We start from the raw sequence: 24391 nt of genomic DNA, 5'->3' as shown, positions 1-24391 counted from the left end.
TGTTGTAGCAAATAGTGTAAAGAGGGACATTTCTCTTTTGTCATTACTCTCTCATCTCATTCATTTTGCTCATATCCTAACAAGGGTTGCAGGGGGTGCTGTAGACTATCCCAGCCAACTATGGGCACCAGGCATTATATAGTAATTTAGAATGGTCAACCAGCATGCATGTTTTTTTGGATGTGGGAGGAAACCAGAGTAGCAAGTGAAAACCCACACAAACCCGGGAGAACAACGGGAAGGTCTGAACCTGGGATTGAACCCTCGATCTCAGAACTGTGAGCCTGATGCCCTAACACTTGGCTACTTAGCCACCCATTATTAATTACTGGATGCAGTATTTCAAATAAGCTCAATTGACGTGTTCAATCATACTTCTTTGCCATTACTCAAACAAACTGTAGCTGGTACTAGTTATTTTTAATATGACGTATGATGTTCTGAAAAACAGAAAATACGGTAGTTTTAGTTGCAATCTCTATTTATTCAGAAAAAAATGGAGGATGAGACCATTCCAAAGCAAAATGTTGTTATAAAACAGATTTTTGTCATTTTCTGCACCGGCGCACGTACGCGCTTTAGAATGAGTCATGCAAATAGGGACCTAAAAGTTGTTATTTTTCTGTAATCTTTTTTCACTACAGTAAACAAGTCAGCAAGTAACCATGCACTTTATGGCATGTGGGATGTTTCCTGAACCGGCATCATTTCTGTGCTTTTAAATCTACTATTGTTAACACCTTTTTATCAGCCTGAGGCAAAAAAAATGTTTAAATCCCACATGTTTTTGCAAAAATGTTGGCGAGCTACAAAGCAAGCAGACCAAAATGAGCATTTGTTGACAGTAAACCTTTTTTTTATTCTTCGAATATGCAACAACAACAAAATTATTTAGTAAATTATGTGCCAGGATACTTACAGTAAACCGAACATCCTTGAACATTTGTCCTTTTGTGGTTTATATTGCTTTCTTAACATAAATATATTTCTATCAGTTGACGTACCCTTTACGTCCTTACTTTCCTTTCCTTTCTCTCATCTGGCTGTGCCCCATTTAGTACATTTATCTCATTGCCAGTGTAATTATGGACGTCAGTAGGACCTAGCTGCCATGTAATTTGGTTTTCCAGCGATGGACCATGATGTCACCAAACAATGATTTCAAAGAAATGTAGAAGGTTGAAAAGTTCGCTAACTCTGAGTAGCTGATAAACACGCATAGACGCACACACCCCCTTCCATCACATCCTTTCTTAAAAAACTGAAAAAGTATAGTGAGATCGGGAAAGAGCAATGAGACACTGCAATGTTTTAACAAAATCGGTTCATCCAGGGAGCATTAAAAACCATAATGTCTGGCATTGTGGACTAGGAAATTGAATAGTTACTCTCTAATCAGTGTTCATTTTTCATCTTTCCAAGACATGTTTGTATCTAGTATTTACTTTGTGAGGGCATTTTGGGGTAAGTCATTTTCTATGCTCCAATGACTGTGCTCCAGTGAATCCAGAAAGATACACTTTGTAGAACCTAACAATTTGGGGAATTTCAACTTTTAATATTGGAGAATCTTTGAGGGGAAGGCTACTCTACACGTGATGCACGTATCATTATTTTCCCCTGCTAGCTCTCATTCGGAATGTCAAAAAACAAACAAACAATAATAAACACTGCCTCACATAGTTACAAAATCCAAGATATTTTTCAGACCCACGGGCAGCATAGAGCCAGTATTAATATTATATGTCATAATGGTTCAGTTCAGTTTGGTAGTGATTGGTTACAATACAGCAAGGGTGTCAGACTCGGGTTGGTTCGCGGGCCGCTTTAATGTCAACTTTATTTCACGTAGGCCGGACCATTTTAGATATAATATTTAGATTTTTTTTTAAATAAATGGATTAAAAGAACTGGATTAAAAGCCCTGAATATTCAGTTTTTTTTATAGATCTAAAACAATGTTATTTTAGCTTTTTTTAAAATATATTTTTAGATTTAAAAAAATGATTTTTGAACTAAAACACAGAAAAATTGATTAAAAAATTACAATTATTGATTTAAAAAGGGGAAAATCAGGAAATTTAATATACATCTATACTCTTCATTTTAAGTTGATCCTAAAACAAAAAGTCGGCACTCATGATTTACTTTCCCGGGCCACACAAAATGATGCGGCGGGCCAGATTTGGCCCCCGGGCCGCCACTTTGACACATGTGCAATACAGGAAAAAAAAGGGATACAGTTTGATCCCACATTAAAAAAGAGTTTACAAAGTTTTGGTATGACTGAACTATACAGCCCAAAAATAATGTGCAATGTGAAGCAGTACTTGGTAAGTATTTTATTTTCAAGTTGATGCAGAAGCGCAGTGCAACTAACTTGCTATCACTTGTGAAGTTTTAAAAAGAAAAACAATATTTTGCACACCTAGTGTTTTCAAAAAAGAAAACAATGTGAACATATTATAGCCTCATCATAACCAATGCTCAGTTTGACAATAAATATGTATCTGGATTACTGCTGAATTTTGTATTGATTGAGGATATTGCTATGGATATTCTCGTATTTATTGCTCTAACAAGCGAATATCATTCGAATATTTTTGGTATAGGTTTGATAAACATTGCCCTGAAATGAGTTTTTGAAACTCTGTGTGACTCCATCTGTTGTCAAAGGCAATTGTTTTCATCAGAGGTCATGACTCTTGAGAGAGCTAGAGCCTATCCTTTGTGCAAGGTACAGCCTGAACTAATAAAACCATGGTTCACATCTTGACATAGTATTAGACAGACTCAGATTAACACCTTTGGTTAAACAGCATTCTTTTTTTTCATGTAAAAGGACATGGGAGTACATAGAAAAAAACTGCAAGCATCCACAGTGATTGTAAGCCCAAACCTCAGAAATGTGGTGCAGACTTGCTAACCACCACCTCACCATTCCCCCTACTGAGTTTGTGTGAGATATTATATTATCAAACCTTTTTAGGAGTGTCTTTCATTAGTGTGTTAGTCTTTCCAGAGAGTCTAGAAGCTACAATATCCTCATGCAAAATATCTCTATATCTCCTGCAAATCTAATTTGCGGTGGCAATTAATGGGTTGATGTCCCAATATTTTGCTCACATTAGCCTCGCAAGGGTCACGGGGGGTGCTGGAGCCTATAGCAGCCAACCACGGGCACCAGGCGGATGACAGCCTAAATTGGTGGCCAGCCAATCGCAGGGCGCAAGGAGACAGACAAGCACTTGTGCTCATACCTAAGGGGAATTTAGAGCCTAACCTGCATGTTTTGGGAGGTGGGAGGAAACTGGAGTACCTGGAGAAAACCCATGCCTATCCTCACAGGAAGGTCCGGACCTGGGATCTAACCTTCGACCTCAGAACTGTGCCAACCATTTGGTCACCGGATCGCTAGACCATTAGATTTTTGTTCACTATGTCCCAAAATGGAAAATTCACATCCCATTCTAGCTATTTGATCTTAACATTTCCCAGAATGCTCGAGTCCATCAACTTGACATGCATTGTGTCAACTGTGTTCTATCACTCGTGGACTCCGTCCAAATAGTTCTGTGTGAATGTTGAGTGAATGATGCGACCGTGACCAATTCCACATGTGCTGGTGAGCACACGTCAGTGAACTCTGTGGGATATTTTAAAGTGACAGCTGTAACTGAAACCAGATTATCTAAACTGGGGTCAGAGTTTGTCAGGGCTTCTCTCGTATGTTTTTTAATTGAGTAGTTGTTGTCTCCTGGCTTGGTACCCTCCCTAATTCATGGAAATGATGCGTACACATATGGCGGAGGTGACTGCCACCCACATTACAAACAAAGAAGGCAGTCATTGTATGGCTCTGAAAGTCATTCTTGGTGAAAACCTCAATCAAATGTTCTCTGGACTTGATGGGATTTGTCAGGAAAAATCACTTTTTGGGAGATTTTGGAGCTGTTTCCAATATGCAGCCTTTCATCTATTTTATGATTTTTTGCTGACCCTAAGACTTACATAAAACAGAAGGATTGGATTTCTTTTTACCACCTTCTTATCAATACTTTCCAAATGTGTTGGATTTGGATTTAATTCAGAACACAGTGAATATATAATCTATATTTGTTTTTCATTACTTTAACTGCTTCTGCAGTTCTGTTATGATTCACAGCATATACATCATGTATAAAAGATCCAAGACCGCCCAATAGAACACATTTGAGATCTGTGCAAAGTTATATCACATTCACAATGCATAAATAATGCATGCAAACTTACATTTTTTCTTTCTGTATCAAAGATTACGGCGTAGCACACATTTGACCTCAGATGTCAAAAGAACACACTGTCAGAGCTGAAGCAGATTTATTATTAAAGTACTGTGTTATTTGAGGTAAGCGGCGTAGGAAGAAATACAAACAGGCTGACGAGAGGGAGGTCAGCGGTGGAAGGTGATAAAATAGTAGGACAGAGTATTTTGTATTCTCGTGGTGAATGGGGAAAGCCCAGCAGTAACCTCCAACAAGCAGCCAGGAGAGGCAACCGCAAAAAGGACCACAGCCATAACACACAAACACACTTATACATTGTACACGTATGCAATACATTTGCCTGCACACGCACGGTAATTAAAGATAGGTGGGAGCTTCTTATGTTTTTGTAGATATGCTTGTACACCAATATACATATATATATATATATATATATATATATATATATGTGTGTGTATATATATGTATATATATGTATGTATGTATGTATATATATATTCATATATATGTATATATATATGTATGTATGTATGTGTGTATATATATATATTCATATACATATGCATACATGCATACAGATATATATATACATATGCATACATACATACAAATATAGATATACATATGCATACATACATACAGATATATATACATATGCATACATACATACAGATATATATATACATATGCATACATATAAACATATATATATATATATATATATATATATATATATGCATATGTATGTATATATATATATGTATATATATATGTATGTATGCATATGTATATAGTGATCAAGTGATCACACAATGCAATGACGGCCTGTTTAACAAAGAGGACGCATCTCGGCCAATGGGAAAGTCCGCAGAGCCAATGCTGAAGGCAAAAGGAAGCGGGCTCTCGACTGACATCTGGTTTGCATGTGTGATCCACAGTCTGCATGGCTGGATGTCAAACACGCTTAATAACTGACAGCTTCTCTTCTAAGTCTGCTGAGAGCTGTTCAAGAATATTCACAGCCAATAGGAAAATTAAAAAAATGCTCAGCTTTATATGTATGGCAAGATATTGTTCAAGGCTGGTTAGTACTGCTGTCTGATATTAAGGAGGGTTGGATTCTCTGGCGTTTTCCTTGTGTGGTTTCTTTTGGAGCTTTCACACAGAGCCCCCTAAAGTTATGATTGGTTTATTGAGGTCTCTAAATCATTGATTCTCAAAATTATGGTCCATGCACTTCAGTTCAGAGGGTGTTCAGAATAATCTTCAGTGAATTTGTATACATAAATACGTATGTATATCATATTTTTTAACAGTATACATAGCTACATGTGGGAACTAGTGCGCCCAAAAAGGAAAAACTGACCTTTTTTGCTGAACGTGGTGGATTTTTTTCAATGGGCAAAAAACTTACTTTTGCTGCAATTAAGTACCGAACTTTCCAAGCAAACATCGGGTGTTCCGTCAGACGTCGACATTTTTTATTATTTTATTCATAATCTGGTTCTAATGAGGGGCAAGGGGGTGTTAAAGACCATACTGACTTCTTCTACCTTATTAAAATGATGAAATTGTGCAGACAGGTTCTGTGTATTTAGCAAGTGCAATAGGTTTAGTTACAGATACATTTACTTAAGATAGCTTTTTTTAAATGTGTAATACATATTTTTGGTTGTCTGTCTCTCTGTGTGCCCTTTGGCTGACTGGCAACCAGTTAGGGGTGTAGGCTGCCTTTTGCTGGATGTCAGATGGGACAGTAAATACATTACATTGATTGTAAGAATGACAATACAGTATTTTTTATTAATGTCTGTATTCTTTCATAATTGGGGACAGATCATGAAATGTAATATGTACGGCATCTTCAAGGAATATATTGCATATGCATTAATTAGTCATTGAAGATTTTTTTTCTATTTAAAAATTGCGGACTCCCTGATGGCTGTAATAAAAAGCCAGTAGAGGGCAGAAACAATCTCATTACAGCATTTCAGTGTATGTTTTCTAGCAAGGTAGTGTGTATATAGATTTTTTTCTTGATGAAAGGAGCAGAAAATTCAACTTTGAAAGACCTGCTACATGCGCACAAAGCCTTAATATAAATTTGCATCCTGAATTGGTTGCCAGCCAATTGCAGGTAAAGGTTCCATAAATTATTATATATATATATATATATATATATATATATATATATATATATATATATATATATATATATATATTTATATATATATTATATATATATATATATTATATATATAGCTAGTCTAGGTAAATATGAGCAAAATGCAATGCAAGCAAATGCAGCAATGTGCTTATGGATCACTTTTTCACTAAAAGGGTGTAAATCACCTGCAAAGTCAGTTCCTTCTAATTTATGATTTTAAATGTAGTAGCAGGAACCATTGACAGTTTCCCTCAGTTATGTAGCGGAAAGGTAGTTTATACTGAAATTTATAATATTTTCATATTATCTGATTTATTGTAATGATTGGCCGAGTTTGGCTGTAAAATAAAAATTGGATTATTAGCCAGTACTTCTAGCAATAAAACAAATAAATCATACTGAACACACCCTTTTTTAATCTTGCTGAAGGGGGGCCCAATCTCAAGAGCATGACCTTGCCCAAATCACAAAGCACATACGGAGTGGATACAAACCCATTATAAATTGACTACTGGGGCAAAATATTGCCATGCATCATAATTTCCCATATAAAAGCAGAATCAAGAAGCCAAATTACATTTGAATTGATCAATTTCTGTCAAGGATGTGCAGCTTATTACAAAGAAGTCTACCCCCTCAATGAAGGCTAATCTGTGATTCCAACAAAAGTGCAGTGCAGTGCAATTTAGCTTTTATTTTGGATTTTATTTTGGATTTCACCCCTCTGTATCCAGACTGTGAATGCATGCCGCTTGTTTGACACCGCCTCTTTATGAAGTAAAATTTTAAAGTTGATGTTTTACCAACCTAATTTGCATCATGTAACTTTAGAGTTATAAAGCTGTGGAATCCGGGAGGCAGTAAAACAGAACAGCTCCCTTACAAACATGCAATGGCGCCATCAGGGGGTAGCCACGCTGGCAATGGACCCGATATGCTGTAATTTTACTGTTCATACTGTATAGACCTGCTTTTCCACAATTGTTTGGGTTACAATAAATGTACAGCTCATTCCTTATATATTCATTACACTGGTGGATACAAAATAATTGTCAAATCATTTTTTAGTGATCTGTTATATCCTTAGTAACATTAAATGTAATAAAATAAGCAAAATCTTTTATTGCATACAGATTTCTGAGTGTTTTTTTAAATAGTTGGTTAACTACAGCATTATGAAGATATCCTGAAATTATGGCTTTTTACTCTTGGTGTGCGAGTTTCTCCATCTGGCCACCTTTTGGAAAACTACCACTGCAGATAAATCTTCAGAAAGCAAAAGATTTACTATGAGTTCATATTTGATGGGTGGCAAACAACCCACTGAGTCAGCATTTTGTAAATGACATATTAATAAGTCAATATCATTCTCAAGATGCAATGAAACATCTGTCTTCAATTTATGAGTTTATTGTCCAGAAATCATTGAGCCTTGAGCACATGACAAAAATACAGCAAAAGAATAAGGACTAAGGATGAAGGATAACAGACACGATGAAATCATACAACAAAAATTACAGCCTTGTTTGGCGCATTACAATATGAATAATTGTAGCTTGAGGATTGCCAGTAATGAAGTAGCTTGTACGCAGGGATTCATCTCTGTGGACAGATTCCTTCTCAGGCTCTTTAAAGCATAGCAATTGGCTGGAGGCCAGCAAGTCCACCAGGAGCTCCAACTTTACAGTTCTGACCTTTCCTTCAACTCACTCTTACTGGAAGCCTTTGGGCAGGCCACTAGTCCAGCATTCAGAAATATTTCAAGAACGTTGCCAAAAAAAGATGAGAGGTGCTGAAGATGGCTTTCATCGTCCACATGTTGATCATTTTTACCTTTGTTGCAGCTCTTCGCCGCTTCTCTCAGCTGGGCCTTCCAGCAGCAGGATGAGCCCTCCAAGTACCAGTACCGCGACCCGGTGACCTCTGACCTCCTCCTGTGTGACCAGTGTCCCCCTGGGACAGCTGTGAAGAAACACTGTACCGCTGATAGGACCACTGAGTGCCAAGTCTGCCCGGAGAGACACTTTGCTGACAGCTGGCACTGGGGTGACTCGTGCCAATACTGCACATCGGTAGGTCAAGTTTTTGGAAGTACGTAATGAAATTGCCTTTAAATTGTATGTTTTGCGCTCAGTAGGATTTTTCTTTTCACTTATACTCTCTGCATTTGAGAACCTTCTATTTCTTATTTGGTCACATACTTTTTTCAGATGATGACATACTGTGAAAAGAAGGAAATGGGCAAATTTTGATTGATCTTGCGCTGAAACCAGAGGGAAGTGACAAGAAGGAATGTGAGCTTTAACAACAATTGGAATGGATTTAGACAAAATGACTATTATCCATCTATTAAGGACAATTAAGGGTATTTGTTTGAACTATGGAAACAATGTTTATATAATTAGTGGGGAGTTGTGTCTTGTACACATTAAAATTGCATCAAGAGCTCCCCAAAATTAAAATTCCTTTGTCTAGTCTGAAATAGTTAATAAGGTATATTTTTCTTAATTACTTAATTTATCATCTTGACAATCAGCTCATTTTCTCTCCTCATTAGGTTTACCATATTTGTTCATAAAAAAAGAGTTTTTGCCATTGTTATTGAATTACAACATAATTATTACATACATGCACAGTTATTTACACTTAATTCTTATGTATTTAGTAAGTATAAGTCCAAGTACAACTTCAGTCTGATTTCTTCTCTCAAGCACAGGGGTGTAATCATTATTATTACAGTGGTACCTCGACATACGATCTTAATTCGTTCCGGGATTGAGCTCGTATGTCGAGCTTCTCGTAACTCGAGCGAACGTTTCCCATTGAAATGAACTAAAAACAAATTAATTCGTTCCAACCCCTCCGAAAATAGGATATTGGATTGGAAAAACATTTTTATTTGTTCTAATTCACCATATATTGACAAAGTAACAAATAACGAGTGGTTTAATAGTACTAAAATGTATTTAATAGAACTATAAAATTAGACGCAGAGGATACACAGACGGACATACAAATAGAAGCAGGCGGGGGGCGTTGGGTGACTTTATCCACGGCAACGCACTCGTAACCGAACAAACAAATTTAAATTAACTTGGATTAATACATACAGACACACTCAAGCATACGTTTAATTTAACTTTTACTATTTTACATGTACTACCTAATACCTCAAATTAATTTTCTCATGTTCAAAGGCTAAATGTGACTGTTGTGTTTTCAAAAAGACACCTGTTTTTCTATTTAAGATTCCTGGGTATGGGCGCACACACATTGGACCTTCTGTTACTTCACTTAAGTGAACGGGCTGAAAAATTCCAGCCTTGTTGCTTTTATGCAGCTTCCTTTTTAGGTTACACCTTTCTATTTAGTCCAATTGCCTTATTGCTTGTTCTTCATGGAAAGGGAGCAATGCAGAAAGTGTTATTTCCACTTTTTGCACTTGAAAACCCATGACAGTGCTCCACTTTGTGCTCTGTGTTTAGGTGTGCAAGGAGAGACAGTTGGTGAAGCATGAGTGCAACAGCACTCACGACAGAGTTTGCGAGTGTGCTGCCGGTTTCCACCTCGTGGTCGAGTTCTGCATCACGCACCGATCCTGCCCCCCCGGTTATGGAGTGGCAACTTTAGGTGAGATGGATTTCCGTTAGTATCGTAAACAGTTACACGACTTTGTGTATATTTTGCATTTTTAAGCTACATGCATTCTAAAAAAAGCGGTGGGGTAAAACTACATGTTATGTGTACTATATGTTTTATCCATGTTAGTCTTGGAAAAAAGGGACCAGTTACAACTTTATTTATTTTGACCTAATTTTTCACTCACTCAACTATTTGGTGGTAGTACTATTTAGTAGTTGGTACCTCTTTGAACGCTTGATTTTTTTAAAAAAGGGAAAAAAAGTAGTATAGTAATTATACTGACAATGATAATAAAAATAATGATGATGATGATAATAATAATAATAACAGTAATAATAATAGTAATAATAAAATAATAATGATGATGGTAATAATAATGCTAATAATAATAGTAATAATAATGATAATGATGACAATGACAATGACAATGATAATCATAATCATAATCCTAAACAAAGTCATCGGTTTTTAGTGCTTTGTATGTCTATGTATACACTATCAAAACTCAACATCCATCTCAACCTTTTTACTTTAGTCTGTGCATTACACGTGGGCAAATATATTCCAAATTATTGCCTTTGAGTGCCTAGATGTTACCCTGATAAAAAGGTTTACTATACATTTCTAATCTATCTGAGAAATGTCCTCCTCTTAGAATACATTGGAAATAATGAACATGGCAGTCCTTAATTGAATCATTGCGGCTTGCGTCAACTGTTGTTCCCATGAATACAAGTGAATCCCATCTTTCATCTCTGAAACACATTTTGCATTAAATACAGCATGCCTCACTTCCTGCACCTAAAACACATAACCGCGATTTCAATAACCCTGTAATTCGAACACCGCTATTTTAAAATAGGAGACAACTTTCCTCGACATGGGACAGCGTTATGAGGGTTTCCCCTTTCTTAAGCTGGCTGGCTCCGTATTTAACGACCAGAAAAGTGGTTGAAGACGAAAAACCTCAAGATGAGCAAATCCCAATATTTTGCCGCCTTGAAGTGACTCAGTTTCCCACTTGGCCACCTAATGTGCCCTATTGCTGTTAACTTGGAATTAAGTTTCAAGGAAAAGTGGCAAAAAAAACGTGTTGCATACGATCTCTATGCTGAGATGATTTGGAAAATGAAAAAAACAAAATGGTTGTCATCACAGTTTTAAATGATAAGAAACACAATAGGGATGGCCACCTGATGGTGTAGTGCACGTGTCAAAGTGGCGGCCCGGGGGCCAAATCTGGCCCGCCGCATCATTTTGTGTGGCCCGGGAAAGTAAATCAGGAGTGCCGACTTTCTGTTTTAGGATCAAATTAAGATGAAGAGTATAGATGTTTATTAAATTTCCTGATTTTCTCCTTTTAAATCAATAATTGTAATTTTTTATCATTTTTTCTGTGTTTTTAGTTCAAAATCATTTTGTAAAATCTAAAAATATATATCAAAAAGCTAAAATAAACATTGTTTTAGATCTATAAAAAACTGAATATTCAGGGCTTTTAATCCAGTTCTTTTAATCCATTTATTTAAAAAAATCTAAATATTATATCTAAAATTGTCCGTCCCACATAAAATCAAGTTGACGTTAATGTGGCCCGCGAACCAACCTGAGTTTGACACCCTTGGTGTAGTGGTTCACTCGCCTGACTTCAACCCGTGAAAGCGTGTGATCGATTTCTGGATGTTATTCTCGGCACAATGTGACTTGTAGTCGTAGTAGGCAACAATTTCTGCAATTTGGTCTGAAATACTAGTACAAAGTGGGTATGGTTGCCCTGAAGAGAAAAAAAGGCAAATACATTTATGCTATGTAATTTAGTAACATCGCCCAATCCCAAATAAAATAAAAAAACAGACAGTAAAAACTTTTCATGCTGGAAACTAAGATTTTCCTATCGGACGTTACACTTCAAGATTGTAGTACCTCTATCAATTTTAAAGTCATATACATCCACAACGTTACAGCAAAAATATTATTGAACGAAAACAGATGTTGTGTAATATACTTCCAAAAAAATTGTATACTCTGTATGAAAAGTAAAAACTAAATCACATTTGATTTTTAAAATAATTGTTTCCTACAATTTGTTTGTGCTGGAGACGTGAGAATAATTTTAATTAAGCAGTGAAGGCAAAGATGTGTTAACTGCGTTTATACACAAATTTTCCTATTCAGTACATCCTTCCTTTGTGCCTTGATTTATACTCTTCCTGCTAAGATATGAGCAACTTCTTGGGCATTTGACAGAAGATGTTCAACTGTATTTAAGGTATTATTCTGGTTTACAGCAAGACATAGAAAACCACCTAAAAAGCTTCTAAAGTAAGGTGATTCACCCTCATAATGACATTGTCACATGCTGTGGTTGACTTTCTTATAAACCGTAAAAGAGCAATATGAAGTCACTGAATCTATAATAAGAGTTTCTAAACCATTTGCTTTATTATAAAGAGAATAGCATCTCTGTCATGAAAATCATCAACGAACTGATTTAGTGCTTAAGTAAGTAAAGTTCTTCCCAACCAGTATGCCACACACGCATTGCCCACGAGAGATTGTCATGAGTGGGAGGGAAATTACCCAACAGTCGGTCAGAAAATGATTAATGTATGTTTTTCTATTTATACCAGTGATCTATACTTACGGGCAAAGAAGTCAAATGCCTTTATAGTTAGTGACAGAAGGTACAGTAATTGACCAAGGAATCCAGTTTTTGTGACATTTTTGGTAAGTGGTGTGCCACAAAACTTTTCAATGATTAATTAGACATTGTCCCTCGGCAAAGGACTGTTCATCTGTCACAAGAGTATAAATCATTTGTTTGGAGTATATTCCTTTTTATTCCTCTAGATCAGTGTTTCCCACCATTTTTTGAGCTGCAGCACTTGTTGCATTGAAAAAATGTCAAGCCACACCACTAGCTGAAAATCTTTTAATTTAAAACTATGTCACCTATATTAACATCATAAAGTCGTTCTCATCAAAATTGTATTAACAGGAATTAAATAATGCCCACCAAATTATTCCCAAATCAATTTTTTTCACAGGGATCTAACCTCATCAAAGTTGATGTCCGCAGACCCCGAACAGCTTTCAGTTCGATTGATATTAAAATAATTAATGCAATGTTTTTAACCTTATTTTAATTTCTGACCTTTTTCTCCCAATATTACGCAAAAAGTAATGTGCTCACAGAGACTTTACATCGTCAAAAGTTGATGCCCCTGAAACCAAACAACGTACCGCAAAAACAGGAAAATGACATAAATCTAATAATATTACGTAATATTACGACTTCTTTACATAAAAATAAGCAAACAAATGTCTTTAATCTCATAACATTACGATTTGAATCTTTTTACAGTACAATCTATTCATATTTCAATTTTAACCTAGTAATAGTTCAATTTTCATCTCTTAATATCAAATCAAAAATCAAATCAAAATCAAAAGCCTTTATTGTCATCATACACAGCTGCATATAACGAAATTGGTGGTGACCTCCACAAAGTGCGTTTTCCCAGTAAAAAAAAACATAAATAAGTCATATAAAAATATAAAAAGTCACGTCCTGGCAAGGTAAATTCTAATATACTATATAGTATTAAGATTCCTCTCTTGGATTATTACAACGTATGACTGCTTGTAATTTCCCGCGGCACACCTGAGCACACTGGTTGGGAAACACTGCTCTAGATGACAGTTTGGTTTCTTGCTGCTTGCAGGTACACCAGTGAGTGACACCGTGTGCAAACGATGTCCTCCCGGTCATTTCTCCAGCAGCCGCTCCTCCACGGAAACATGCCGACCCCACAGAAATTGCACAGATTCGGGTCTAAAGACCCTGAGGTGGGGGACGGCCAATTCGAACAGCATCTGCCAGGACCAAATGATGGCTGTCGATTGTGCCCTCCAGCACAATTTGTGTCACACAGGTGAGACGTTTAGGGAAGTATACAGCTCATATGAGGTCTCATTGACGTTACTTGCTAAACACACAGAATTGGATCGTTTCCCTTCTGCAGGTTCGGGGATTTTTGTTAGTCTTGTTTACTGACCAGATTTATATTTCATTACCTCAAAGGCAGAGATCAATGAAATTTGCTTTTCTGACACAGCCACAGACATTTAAAAAAATCCTGTACAATTTAAGCAAATCAAATGTGACTATTCCAGTTTGCCAGGCTTTTCTCGCGACACCCGCGTCTGTGTTGTGGCCGTTTCGGAATATGCATTCTTGTCCGTAAAGTACGGCTTCATTTCTACGTGTGCATCACACCGAGAATGGTTGGGTCACCAGATGTTTGCACCCCTTCAGCGAGTCTGCTTCAAAGCAGACTTGCACGTTCTCAGTTATCAACAAGTTCTCTCCTTTTCCAAGTCTAAACCGAAGTATGCTCCCATTGTTTCCAAGTCCGTATTTTCCAGAAAAAAAATATTACACGAGTATGCAATTAGTACTCGTGTACTGTGAGTGAGTGTAGTTAATGTAACAAAAAGCACAATCATTTTTGTGTGTTTGAATATTATTTTCTTCAGTAACAGAGTTCTAAATAAAAAATCCTAATTGAATACATAAATACAACCATCTATTACATTATGTTCATATAGTGTAGATCAGTGGCGGGCCGTCAAGGACTTCTCTGCTGGCCTAAGAAATATTTGAATCATATATTATATTTTGTCCATCAATACTTATTAAATAATTCCAAATTGTCTGTTAGCTTCCTTTCATTGCTTTTCCCCCGGGTTGCACTGCTTCCAGATGTATGTTTTCATATTGAAGCATTTAACCAATCACATTTCAGCCATTATTTGTTGCCAGGGTCAAAAATCTGCCTCTAGGCCTTCACAATCAGTTCTGCAGGCTCTGCTGCATTAAACAAGCGTCGATAAGACTTTAACCAATCAGATTTCGAGTTGGCAACACCACAATGCCTTGTCGCAGGCGTAGGGATACGTCATTGCCTTCTCGCAGGCGTAGGGATACATCATCGCTTTCACCAACTATGATTGGCTAGTGATTAGCCAGAGCTACCAAACTGTATCTGTAGCGAGCTGCACAAGCAAATATATTGTTGTGTTGATTTAAAGCCATTTTCAAGACGGAATATGCCAGAAATAAGACAGGACAGGCTTGACTTTCAGCATTAGCTTCGATGACGATTGAAAAGAAGGAAGAAAGGAGGATGGATATTGTGTACAGTTAAAAATGATTTTTGGTAAGTAAAATATGGCTATATTCCTAAAAAATATTTCAGTTGTGGGCCCAGTTCTGATATCTGAAAAGCTCCAGTGTTTGTATTTAAGCTCCAGTGTTTGTATTTAATCACTAAATGCTGCTGGGAAGCGGATTTTACCAAATTTTAGTGCAATTTTTGCCGTTTCGCCGTTGACGTCCATCGCTGTCTTTTCCCGGTGGATTTTGCCCGTTGAAGGTGCTACGAGAAAATGCACGGACCGCTACTGGTGTAGATTGCCTTTGCCTTTGTCAAAAATAATGGTCTCACATGGGGGAAAAGTGCCACAGTTTCAGACATTTTTAGTTCTTTATGGAATGCTGGGAAAGTAGCAAAAAACAAACATGATGAGGATAAATGTAACATTCTTCTCAAGGAAAAAAATCGATATCATGACGATGCAAAAATATTTTTTTTTAAATCACAAAATGATGTTCTCGAATACTAGGCCACTGACAAAAATGATTCCCTCCCTTGTTCCAGATGCGCTCCTGTGTGAGGAGGCAGTTTTCCAGTCGCTCGCTTCCCTGCAGCTGTCCTCTGTTCCCCTGGAGCGACTGTTGGAGAGTCTTCCAGGTCGGAGGGTAGATGGCAAAAGCGTGGAGAGACTGAAGAAGGCTTGTTCTCCACAGCAGCAAGTCATCCAGCTGTTACGAATGTGGAGGCAGAAGAATAAGGACCAGGACAAGCTATATGGCATCATAAAAGGTATTCTGTTTTTTTCAGTTTGCCAGTACCTTTCGAAAATCACAGGCTTGTAATTTGTGCAAAATTAACAAGACTTGCTACACTGTTATTTCTTTCTTCCAAAGAACTAATTTGGGAGTTATAATTCAGTTCATATATGCCCTAGACCTCGAAATAACAGACTTGCGTGTTTCAAAATTTTCTATGAGTCAGTACTGTGTTCACAATTTACCAATTTCGTCATACGCAATTGTTGGGTATGATGACAACTAGGCTTTTTGTCGAGTCAATGATGATGACAAAGCCTATGTCCGATTATTACAATAATATGTATTTTAAAAAATATTTCACCCTTGTTCTCAGATTGATGACCTGAATGCTGTTGTTGACAGTCCGTTATTTCATGTTTTTGAATTTAATTGAATCCTTTTATCGTCATTATACAAGTATAATGAGATTTAGAACTTTCATCACGTAGTGGACAAATAACAACAACAAACAGACAAATATATAATCAATAAATAAGAAATAAATAAGTAGTCGAAGTGAGGTCAACGGAGCGGCCTTGTTCCGTCTGTGGTACAAGTGTTTTTTAGGAGGAAGTGAGTTGGGAACTTTGATCTTACTTCACAAGCTTTGGTTAGAACTGCACTTCCCAATGAATCAGTTTTGCTTCAGGTATTTGAAAAGGTGCGACTCTTAGGGTTTAATTTTTTGGGGGGCGTGAAACTGGTTCTGACTGAAAAGTGCGTTATGATTTTATGTCAAATCAGCCACTAAGAAAAAGAACGTAGACTAGGAAAGACATTATTTGAACCTGTGACTGAGAAGTAGTCTTAGACACATTGGACAAATGCTTCCATTTTTCTATTTCTATTGATTTTTCTTTTCAATATTCAGGTGTGAACCACTGTGAGAAAAAGATCTCCCGCTGCAACACGTTGAAAAATGTAACTTTCGTCGACCTTCTGGAGGTTGCCAACACCTTGCCGGGGGTGAAAGTTCACCGGGAAGATGTATCGGCGCTAGTTGCAACTTGTCTGCCCCAGCAGAACATCCTGAACCTTCTCCACTTGTGGAAGATGGCTAACTTCGACTTGGATTTAATCAAAGGTCTTTCTCACAGTTTGAAGGTGCTGCGCAGCAAAGGGGCACCTCGTTACCTTCTAAAAGGCCTGAAGAAGATCAGCCGTATCATCGGTTCAACCTCCACACGCAAGACGTACGAAAAGATGTTTGTTAGCATGCTGCAGACTGATCTGTGTTTTAAAACTCTTAAACCCTTCAATGAATGAAAGCACCATTTCAGCTAGGGATGGGCATTTTACTTTTACTATAATGAAATATTCCAAAAATATAACTAAGTCCTATATCTTATTTCATTGAGAGATTGGTCAGCACGTCTGTTCCAGCTCATTCACGACTCTATTGAGGACAAGCAAGAGAATGTACAGTAGATGTAAATTGTCACTAAGAGGGAAAGTGAGTGTGTCTATATGAAAAGATCAGAATTTCATTTTACTATCGCTTACCTAAGGTTAGGTTAGAACTTTATTTCATCCCGTATTCGGGAAATTTCTTGGTTGCAGTAGCAAGAAAGACATAAGACACACAAGACATTGTAGAACTAGGTAAAAAACAAGTAAAACTTCTTCAAACAACAATCTAATTAGCAGTGAATCAATAGCTTCTTTTGCCAAAAATGCACCTGTTTTTTCCTAATCTGCTTCATTTACTTCAATTCAAATATTTTTGTCGACAAATTAATTTACTCATCTTGTTATATGCCCATCCCCAGCTTTGATTCACAGTAAACATTATGGGGGAATAACACTGATGAAATTAGCAGACATACACAGAGATGATTTATAACAGTCAAAACATTAGGCGTTCCTAAACAATGTATGGAATCCAATGCTGTATTTGTTATGAGTTATGAACATCAAATTATTATTTTTTTGCCAGATTACTATCATCACGTGCAGGTGTACATTTGCATAGTAGGTCACATGATAGAATGAAGTTTTTCAAGCTCCATGATAAAGCTACATGTATGATTATAAGGAGGTGTTTATAATATTTCTTGTATTAATATAATGATATGAAACCAATTTAAGAGTGAATAATTAAGACAAGTACATTTGCCTACTTTCAGTCTTTTGTTTTTTGTTTTTTTATTTCTCTCAGCAGACCATTATATAATTTGGGGAAATATTTCATTGGGAATAGTTTGAGTGTGTGAAAAGTAACATAGAATCTATTTATAATGTAAATAGTACTGTTTTATGGAAAGTGGGTAAGTAGATTTTCCTTTTTTTCTCCATATTTAAGAGGAAGGATTTTGTTTTGAAATGAAATCCAGGTATGAGCTATTTACTGTATATCTTTTGTTTGTTGCTTTTGTCTGCGACTGCTGGCAAGTGAAACTTATAATTGAATTTTATTTTGTAATTGTCAGCTTTATGAATGTACATTTGTGTTCTATTTAAAAAAGGATTTTAAACTTTTCACTCTATGTAAAGGCTTGTTTTTTTAGATTTCTTAGTAAGAAATATTGGACTTTAAATGCTGCAATTTCTTGAAAGGATATATGTTTTGTATTTGTTTTTTTCATCATCTATAATATTATGTACTTTATTGTATATACTGTATGGCTTGTGTTAAACTTATTTCAAATGATTTGTAAAAATGCTCTGCTTCATAAAAGATAAGGTCGCTGTGATATGAATTTTCTTAAACAGCCAATAGGGAATGGAAAACACCAATGAGTGTGTACAGATATACATGGTGATTATGACGTATATTTTGGGAAATTATGACATAAAGTACATTGGTTTACCAGCATAGTCACACTACGCACAGATGAATCATCGGGGTGAGTCATTATTCAGTGTTTCTTACAAACATGTGAATCGGAAACCATAACTTCACTTGTCAAATTGCAAAATGTAACAAAATGAAGAAAAATGATTTTGCAATGTAGAGTCTCATGTGAGTGGGCTGACTATACCCATTTCTCAATAATGCATAAACAAACAGTAGCTAAAAAAAACCCTCATATTAATAACATGAATCATTGTAAATATTATTAGCAACAGAGCGCTTTCTAATATACAAAACCAGAATCTGAGGCACAATATGCACATAGATTGATTAAAGTGAATCAGGACCATGACAGCACATTGTCCGGACCTCTGAACATTATTTTTTAAACCAACATAATGACCAAAAAAATTTAAACTAACAATGGCAACATTTTTTCAATAGGCTCACGCTAGAATTCACAACTTTTGTGCTGCTTTGTTCATGGTACATGCAGTCAGAAACTTGACCGCCATGAATGAGAAAATATTTTTTTAAAGGCTCCTCTAAGATAGTAGAATAGTGAAGCATATACTTGTATTTTTTATTAAAATGATATGACGTATACAATGGGGCAAATAAGTATTTAGTCAACCACCAATTATGCAAGTTCTCCTACTTGAAAAGATTAGAGAGGACTGTAATTGTGAACATGGGTAAACCTCAACCATGAGAGACAGAATGTAGGGGGGAAAACAGAAAATCACATTGTTTGATTTTTAAAGAATTTATTTCCAAATTAGAGTGGAGAAGAAGTATTTGGTCACCTATGAAACAAGCAAGATTTCTGGCTGTCAAAGAGGTCTAACTTCTTCTAACGAGGTCTAACGAGGTCTCCACTCGTTACCTGTATTAATAGCATCTGTTTTAACTCATTATCGGTAAAAAAGACACCTGTCCACTATGGTCAAGAAAGACCAAAGAGCTGTCGAATGACACTAGAGACAAAATTGTAGACCTGCATCAGGCTAGGAAGACTGAATCTGCAATAGGTAAAATGCTTGGTGTAAAGAAATCAACTGTTGGAGCAATTATTAGCAAATATAAATACCAGTATAGCAACCACAAAATAAACTCAAGACAAACACACAACTGGCGAGGAATATCAAAAACAAAAGTTTCAGAATTGTGAACTGGCAATGGCAACATACGTATCTCGGCTATACTGATGAGACCCAGGCTTTGTAATGGAACACAAGCAGGCCAGCAACAAATATACATGACAATAAGAGCTATCAATAAGAATTCTATATTTCTTCACTTTAAAAATTCCATACTTCTGTCACTTTAAAAATTCGATACTTGTCACTTTAAAATTCTATACTTCTGTCACTTTAAAATTCTATACTTCTGTCACTTTAAAAATTCGATACTTGTCACTTTAAAATTTTATACTTCTGTCAATTTAAAATTCTATGCTTCTGTCACTTTAAAAATTCTATATTCTACCAATTTAAAAATTCTATACTTCTGTCACTTTAAAAATTCTATATTCTACCAATTTAAAAATTCTATACTTCTGTCACTTTAAAAATTCTATATTCTACCAATTTAAAAATTCTATACTTCTGTCACTTTAAAAATGCTATACTTGTCACTTTGAAAATTCTATATTCTGCCACTTTAAAAATTCTATACTTCTGTCACTTTAAAAATTCTATACTTCTGTCACTTTAAAAATTCTATACTTCTGTCACTTTATAACAACTGCATCAGTTCCACAGGTTTCGCTATACGTACATCACAGGACTGCATTTTTTTGTCACTTTACAGTATATTGCTGATGTGTACATGTACTATCTCTATCTATCTTGTACAGCGATCATTGCACAAGAGTTTATATTTATATCCTTTCCTGGCTAATACCCGCATTGTTCAAAAATGCATACGTCGGCATTAAAACACTTCCTAATTTAAGTATCATACGTGCAAAGACAAGTTGCCTGCCCTTTAGATAGAGTAATATTTTTGACACGCTTCACGCTACAACTATATAAGTGAGTGACAGAGGCCTTTTTCATTATTGATATGCTCAACCTCGGCATGGTGAGTAGTCGACATGAACCGCAATGAATAATGACTTATGTTTGCATGATCTCTTTTATCAGATTTCGCCAGTATCAGTCCTGCTGCTTCTGCTAAGCGGCCTTCACTGCCAGGAATTGGCTGCACGGTCCCCTCTCATGTACGAGCACACAGATCCATCCACGGGGGTGACCCTGGCATGCGAGAGATGTCCCCCGGGCACGCGGATGTCAGCTCACTGCACCGTCACCACGCAAACGCAGTGCGTCCCGTGCAGAGACGAGCACTTTACCGAGTTGTGGAACTATCTGCCCAAGTGTCTGTACTGCAACAACCACTGCACGGGTAACAAGGTGGTGGAGACTGAGTGCAACCCGCACAGCAACAGAGTGTGTCGATGCAAGGAGGGTTATTACATGATTGACGACTTCTGCAACAGACATTCGGAGTGCGAACCCGGACATGGCGTACTTAACAGAGGTACACTTTTTATTCATGTCAACGATTTTGGCAAACTAGAGATTTTTTTAAAGTAAATGTACAGGTTTTTTTTTGTTATACTAATTGGACATAATAATATGTCCGATTATTATAACAAAAAAAATCATCGGACATAGGCTTTGTCATCATCATTGACTCGACAAAAGCCTGATTGTCATCATACCCAGAAACTGCCCAATATAATATTAAATAAATAAATACCCAAAAACTATATTAGATTTTTTAAGTGTCAGAGCTATTTTAAAATGTGGGATGAGTAGTTTATTATATTTATTGATGTATTAATCTATTATATATTTATTCTTCTATTTTGTTTGCCTGCTTGCGTCTGTTATTAAAAATAATTTTGACTTATACTGCAGAGGTTCTGGGTTTGAATATTTGCTCATGTCTTTGTTTTATGACATTTCCATGCTCTCCCCATGATTGTGGGGTATCTCTGATTACTTCATCTTCATCACCCAAATGATGAAGATGGAGTAATTATTCCCAAATGAACCCATTTAAGTTAACTGAAGACTCCAATTTGAAAGTGTCCATTGGTGGTGAACTTCTGTTTTTGTTTATGTGCACTAAAATTGACTGACAAGCACGCAAGGATGAACTCAGCTTTCTTGTCAATGTACTAATTTTGTGTTTATATACATATATATATATATATATATTAGGTACTCAAGGATGAACTCAGCTTTCTTGTCAATGTACTAATTTTGTGTTTATATATATATTTTTTAGGTACATCCAAAAATGACACAGTGTGTCAAAAGTGCCCAAGGGGCTTCTTTTCTACCTCCTACTCTGCAACAGAGGTGTGTGCTAAACACACGAAATGTGTTGACGAGCAGCATGTGCTCGCCAATGGCTCCGCAACCCAGGATACAGTGTGTGGCCTCTGTGAGAATCTTGCAAATGGAGGTAATATTTATACTGTGTATGCAGCCAATATCATTTTTGGTGTGTTATTTGCTTTGACAAGTTCATAAACTTGACCCAGACCTTTACGTTAACACTACAGTAGTTCAACTTTAACACAATGCTTTTCGCACAGCTCGTTGACACACTAAAAGAAGCAAAGCAACTACATGCATCATACCTGTCAACCTCTGCCGATAACTGCCCTTATAAATGATTATGATTCCCCTTACAAACCCCCCAAAAACCTTACAAACACCGTACGAGTCTTACGGTGTTTGTAAGGTTTTTTGGGGGTTTGTAAGGGGAATCATAATCATTTATAAGGGCAGTTATCGGCAGAGGTTGACAGGTATGATGCATATTCCTTGAACCATTAGAAAAATCATTTCTTTGTCAAGGACAAACCATGCCAATTTTGGATCACCAACTTCTACTATATTGTGCCCACAAATAACTCTGCAGCAAAGATAAAAATCTTGATAAAATTTGACTCACACCTTGGTTTTCGCTTAATCTCACATCAATTGTGGTATATGTGAAATCATATCTGTGGAAAAAAGAAAAAAATATATCATTTTTTTTTACCTTTTGCATTTTTGGAAACGTAGACAAAATAAACCGAACTTTAAAAAAAAAGACATGTTTGGTGCAGATATTACAAATGAACCCGGATTCTTATTTTATTCATGCTTTAACTTTACTCTCCAGGGGAGCTTTTGAGGAACTTTCTGTCAAGCTTCTTTAGTATGCAGAAAATGTCTTTAGTGAAATTGAAGAGATTTGTAAATAGGTGAGCCCACTTAAAGTACACTAGTATACTGATATCAGGTCTTTATGGTTAAAACATCACACCAATTTGTAACCATTTTTTCCCAACAGCAAGTTAAACATTTCAACGGGGAAAAGGCACTTCATTTTACCTCGCCATAAGAAGCGACCCTATTGGCTAGATTTAATCAGGAAGTGGCTCCATCAGACCACAAGAGAGCATCTGGAGAAACTGCCAGGCATGCTGAGAGCGTCTCAACTCAGCAATGTGGCAAAGAAGCTTCAGAAGAGACTCATAGAGATCCAAGGGCAAACGTCTAACTGTACCTTAACACATTTATTCTCCTTTAATTGAAGATTTGAATTTCTAACCTTTTATTTGGCAAGTGACTGTTTGACAATTAAAAAAGAATGTCAAACATAAAAAGCTAGAGACATCACATTGTGGGCCAATGCAGTATTAAATGATAATATTGTGGAATGCATGATCTGAAATATGATGTCCATGTATGTGGAGGGCGGGTCAATATAAGGTCAAGTTATTTTTTTATTATTTATTCTTTTAAGTGTGTTGGCCAAGTAATACAGTACGATAAAGAGATTTAAAAAGCTTCACAATGACCAAACTCCTTCCCAATTTTAGGAACTGCATATCTCCTATTGCTGGATTAATAATAGTTTGAATACCTTGAGTTTAATGTTTAATCAAATAAATAACCCTTTTTATTACCATAATGATACAAATCAGTGGGAGTATGATGGTTTGCCAGGAAAAATCAACATAGTAACTATATGTAACGGGCATTTGTGGCGGATAAAAGAAGGAATTATGCCTTTATTGATGTTAGTGGTACTAACCCAGTACTATGTCACAAATCTTTAATGTATATATTCATACCTGTATTCAATATTATTTTGCTTGTTGTAAAAACTGCTGTAAGTTCAATGCATCAAATATTGTGTGAAGCTGTAAACAAATAAATAAACAAACAAAACATCCTAAAAAACTTTTGAAAAGCACACAGGATATTTAAAGCTATTACATCTGCAAAACGTGGTTAGATGTAATATTAATAGCCAGCGGATGAGAGTATATCGTTATTTTATGCTCCTTTAAAGTAGATTTTTATATAAGCTAAAAAGTCGAGGCAAGTTTGTCAACATATTGTGTCTCAAATGAAAAATCATTTTATATCCTCCTATTTATATATTCCCCAATCTATGTGAAGTATTTGGAATAATGCAAAAGAAATTTGGTATCATTTGAGAGCTCTGAATGTCCTCTAAAGAGCACAAAAATAGTTAATGTGATTGGATTC

General features: G+C 36.2%; 2 protein-coding genes across 5 annotated transcripts in view; both read left to right on the top strand.

The window, feature by feature from the left end:
* Window positions 1-18714, top strand: part of LOC144073674 (tumor necrosis factor receptor superfamily member 11B-like) — a 40279-nt gene extending 21565 nt beyond the window's left edge. For both annotated transcript variants that reach the window (XM_077599694.1, XM_077599693.1), the window contains exons 2-6: window positions 8277-8504; window positions 9918-10062; window positions 13800-14009; window positions 15798-16022; window positions 16902-18714. In XM_077599694.1, coding sequence (XP_077455820.1) covers window positions 8277-8504; window positions 9918-10062; window positions 13800-14009; window positions 15798-16022; window positions 16902-17296 — 1203 coding nt within the window. In that variant the 3' untranslated portion in view covers window positions 17297-18714. The remainder of the gene's footprint in view (window positions 1-8276; window positions 8505-9917; window positions 10063-13799; window positions 14010-15797; window positions 16023-16901) is intronic.
* An 8-nt stretch (window positions 18715-18722) lies between these two features.
* Window positions 18723-24053, top strand: tnfrsf11b (tumor necrosis factor receptor superfamily, member 11b). Of its 3 annotated transcripts, none has more exons than XM_077599698.1 (5): window positions 18723-18876; window positions 20972-21368; window positions 22125-22304; window positions 23013-23094; window positions 23184-24053. In XM_077599698.1, the coding sequence occupies exons 2-5, from the start codon at window positions 21047-21049 to the stop codon at window positions 23425-23427; spliced, it is 828 nt and encodes a 275-aa protein (XP_077455824.1). In that variant the 5' UTR covers window positions 18723-18876; window positions 20972-21046; the 3' UTR covers window positions 23428-24053. The 3 variants fall into 3 exon arrangements, with proteins under 3 accessions (XP_077455824.1, XP_077455821.1, XP_077455822.1); XM_077599695.1 differs by lacking the exon at window positions 18723-18876 and adding an exon at window positions 19755-19855; XM_077599696.1 differs by lacking the exon at window positions 18723-18876 and adding an exon at window positions 20579-20860.
* Window positions 24054-24391: the final 338 nt, after the last annotated feature.

Source organism: Stigmatopora argus, chromosome 4, assembly GCF_051989625.1.
Source record: "Stigmatopora argus isolate UIUO_Sarg chromosome 4, RoL_Sarg_1.0, whole genome shotgun sequence".
In the NCBI taxonomy this organism is placed as follows: domain Eukaryota; kingdom Metazoa; phylum Chordata; class Actinopteri; order Syngnathiformes; family Syngnathidae; genus Stigmatopora; species Stigmatopora argus.
The sequence above is the reverse complement of the archived record's forward strand: the minus strand, read 5'-3'. Positions and strand labels throughout refer to the sequence as shown.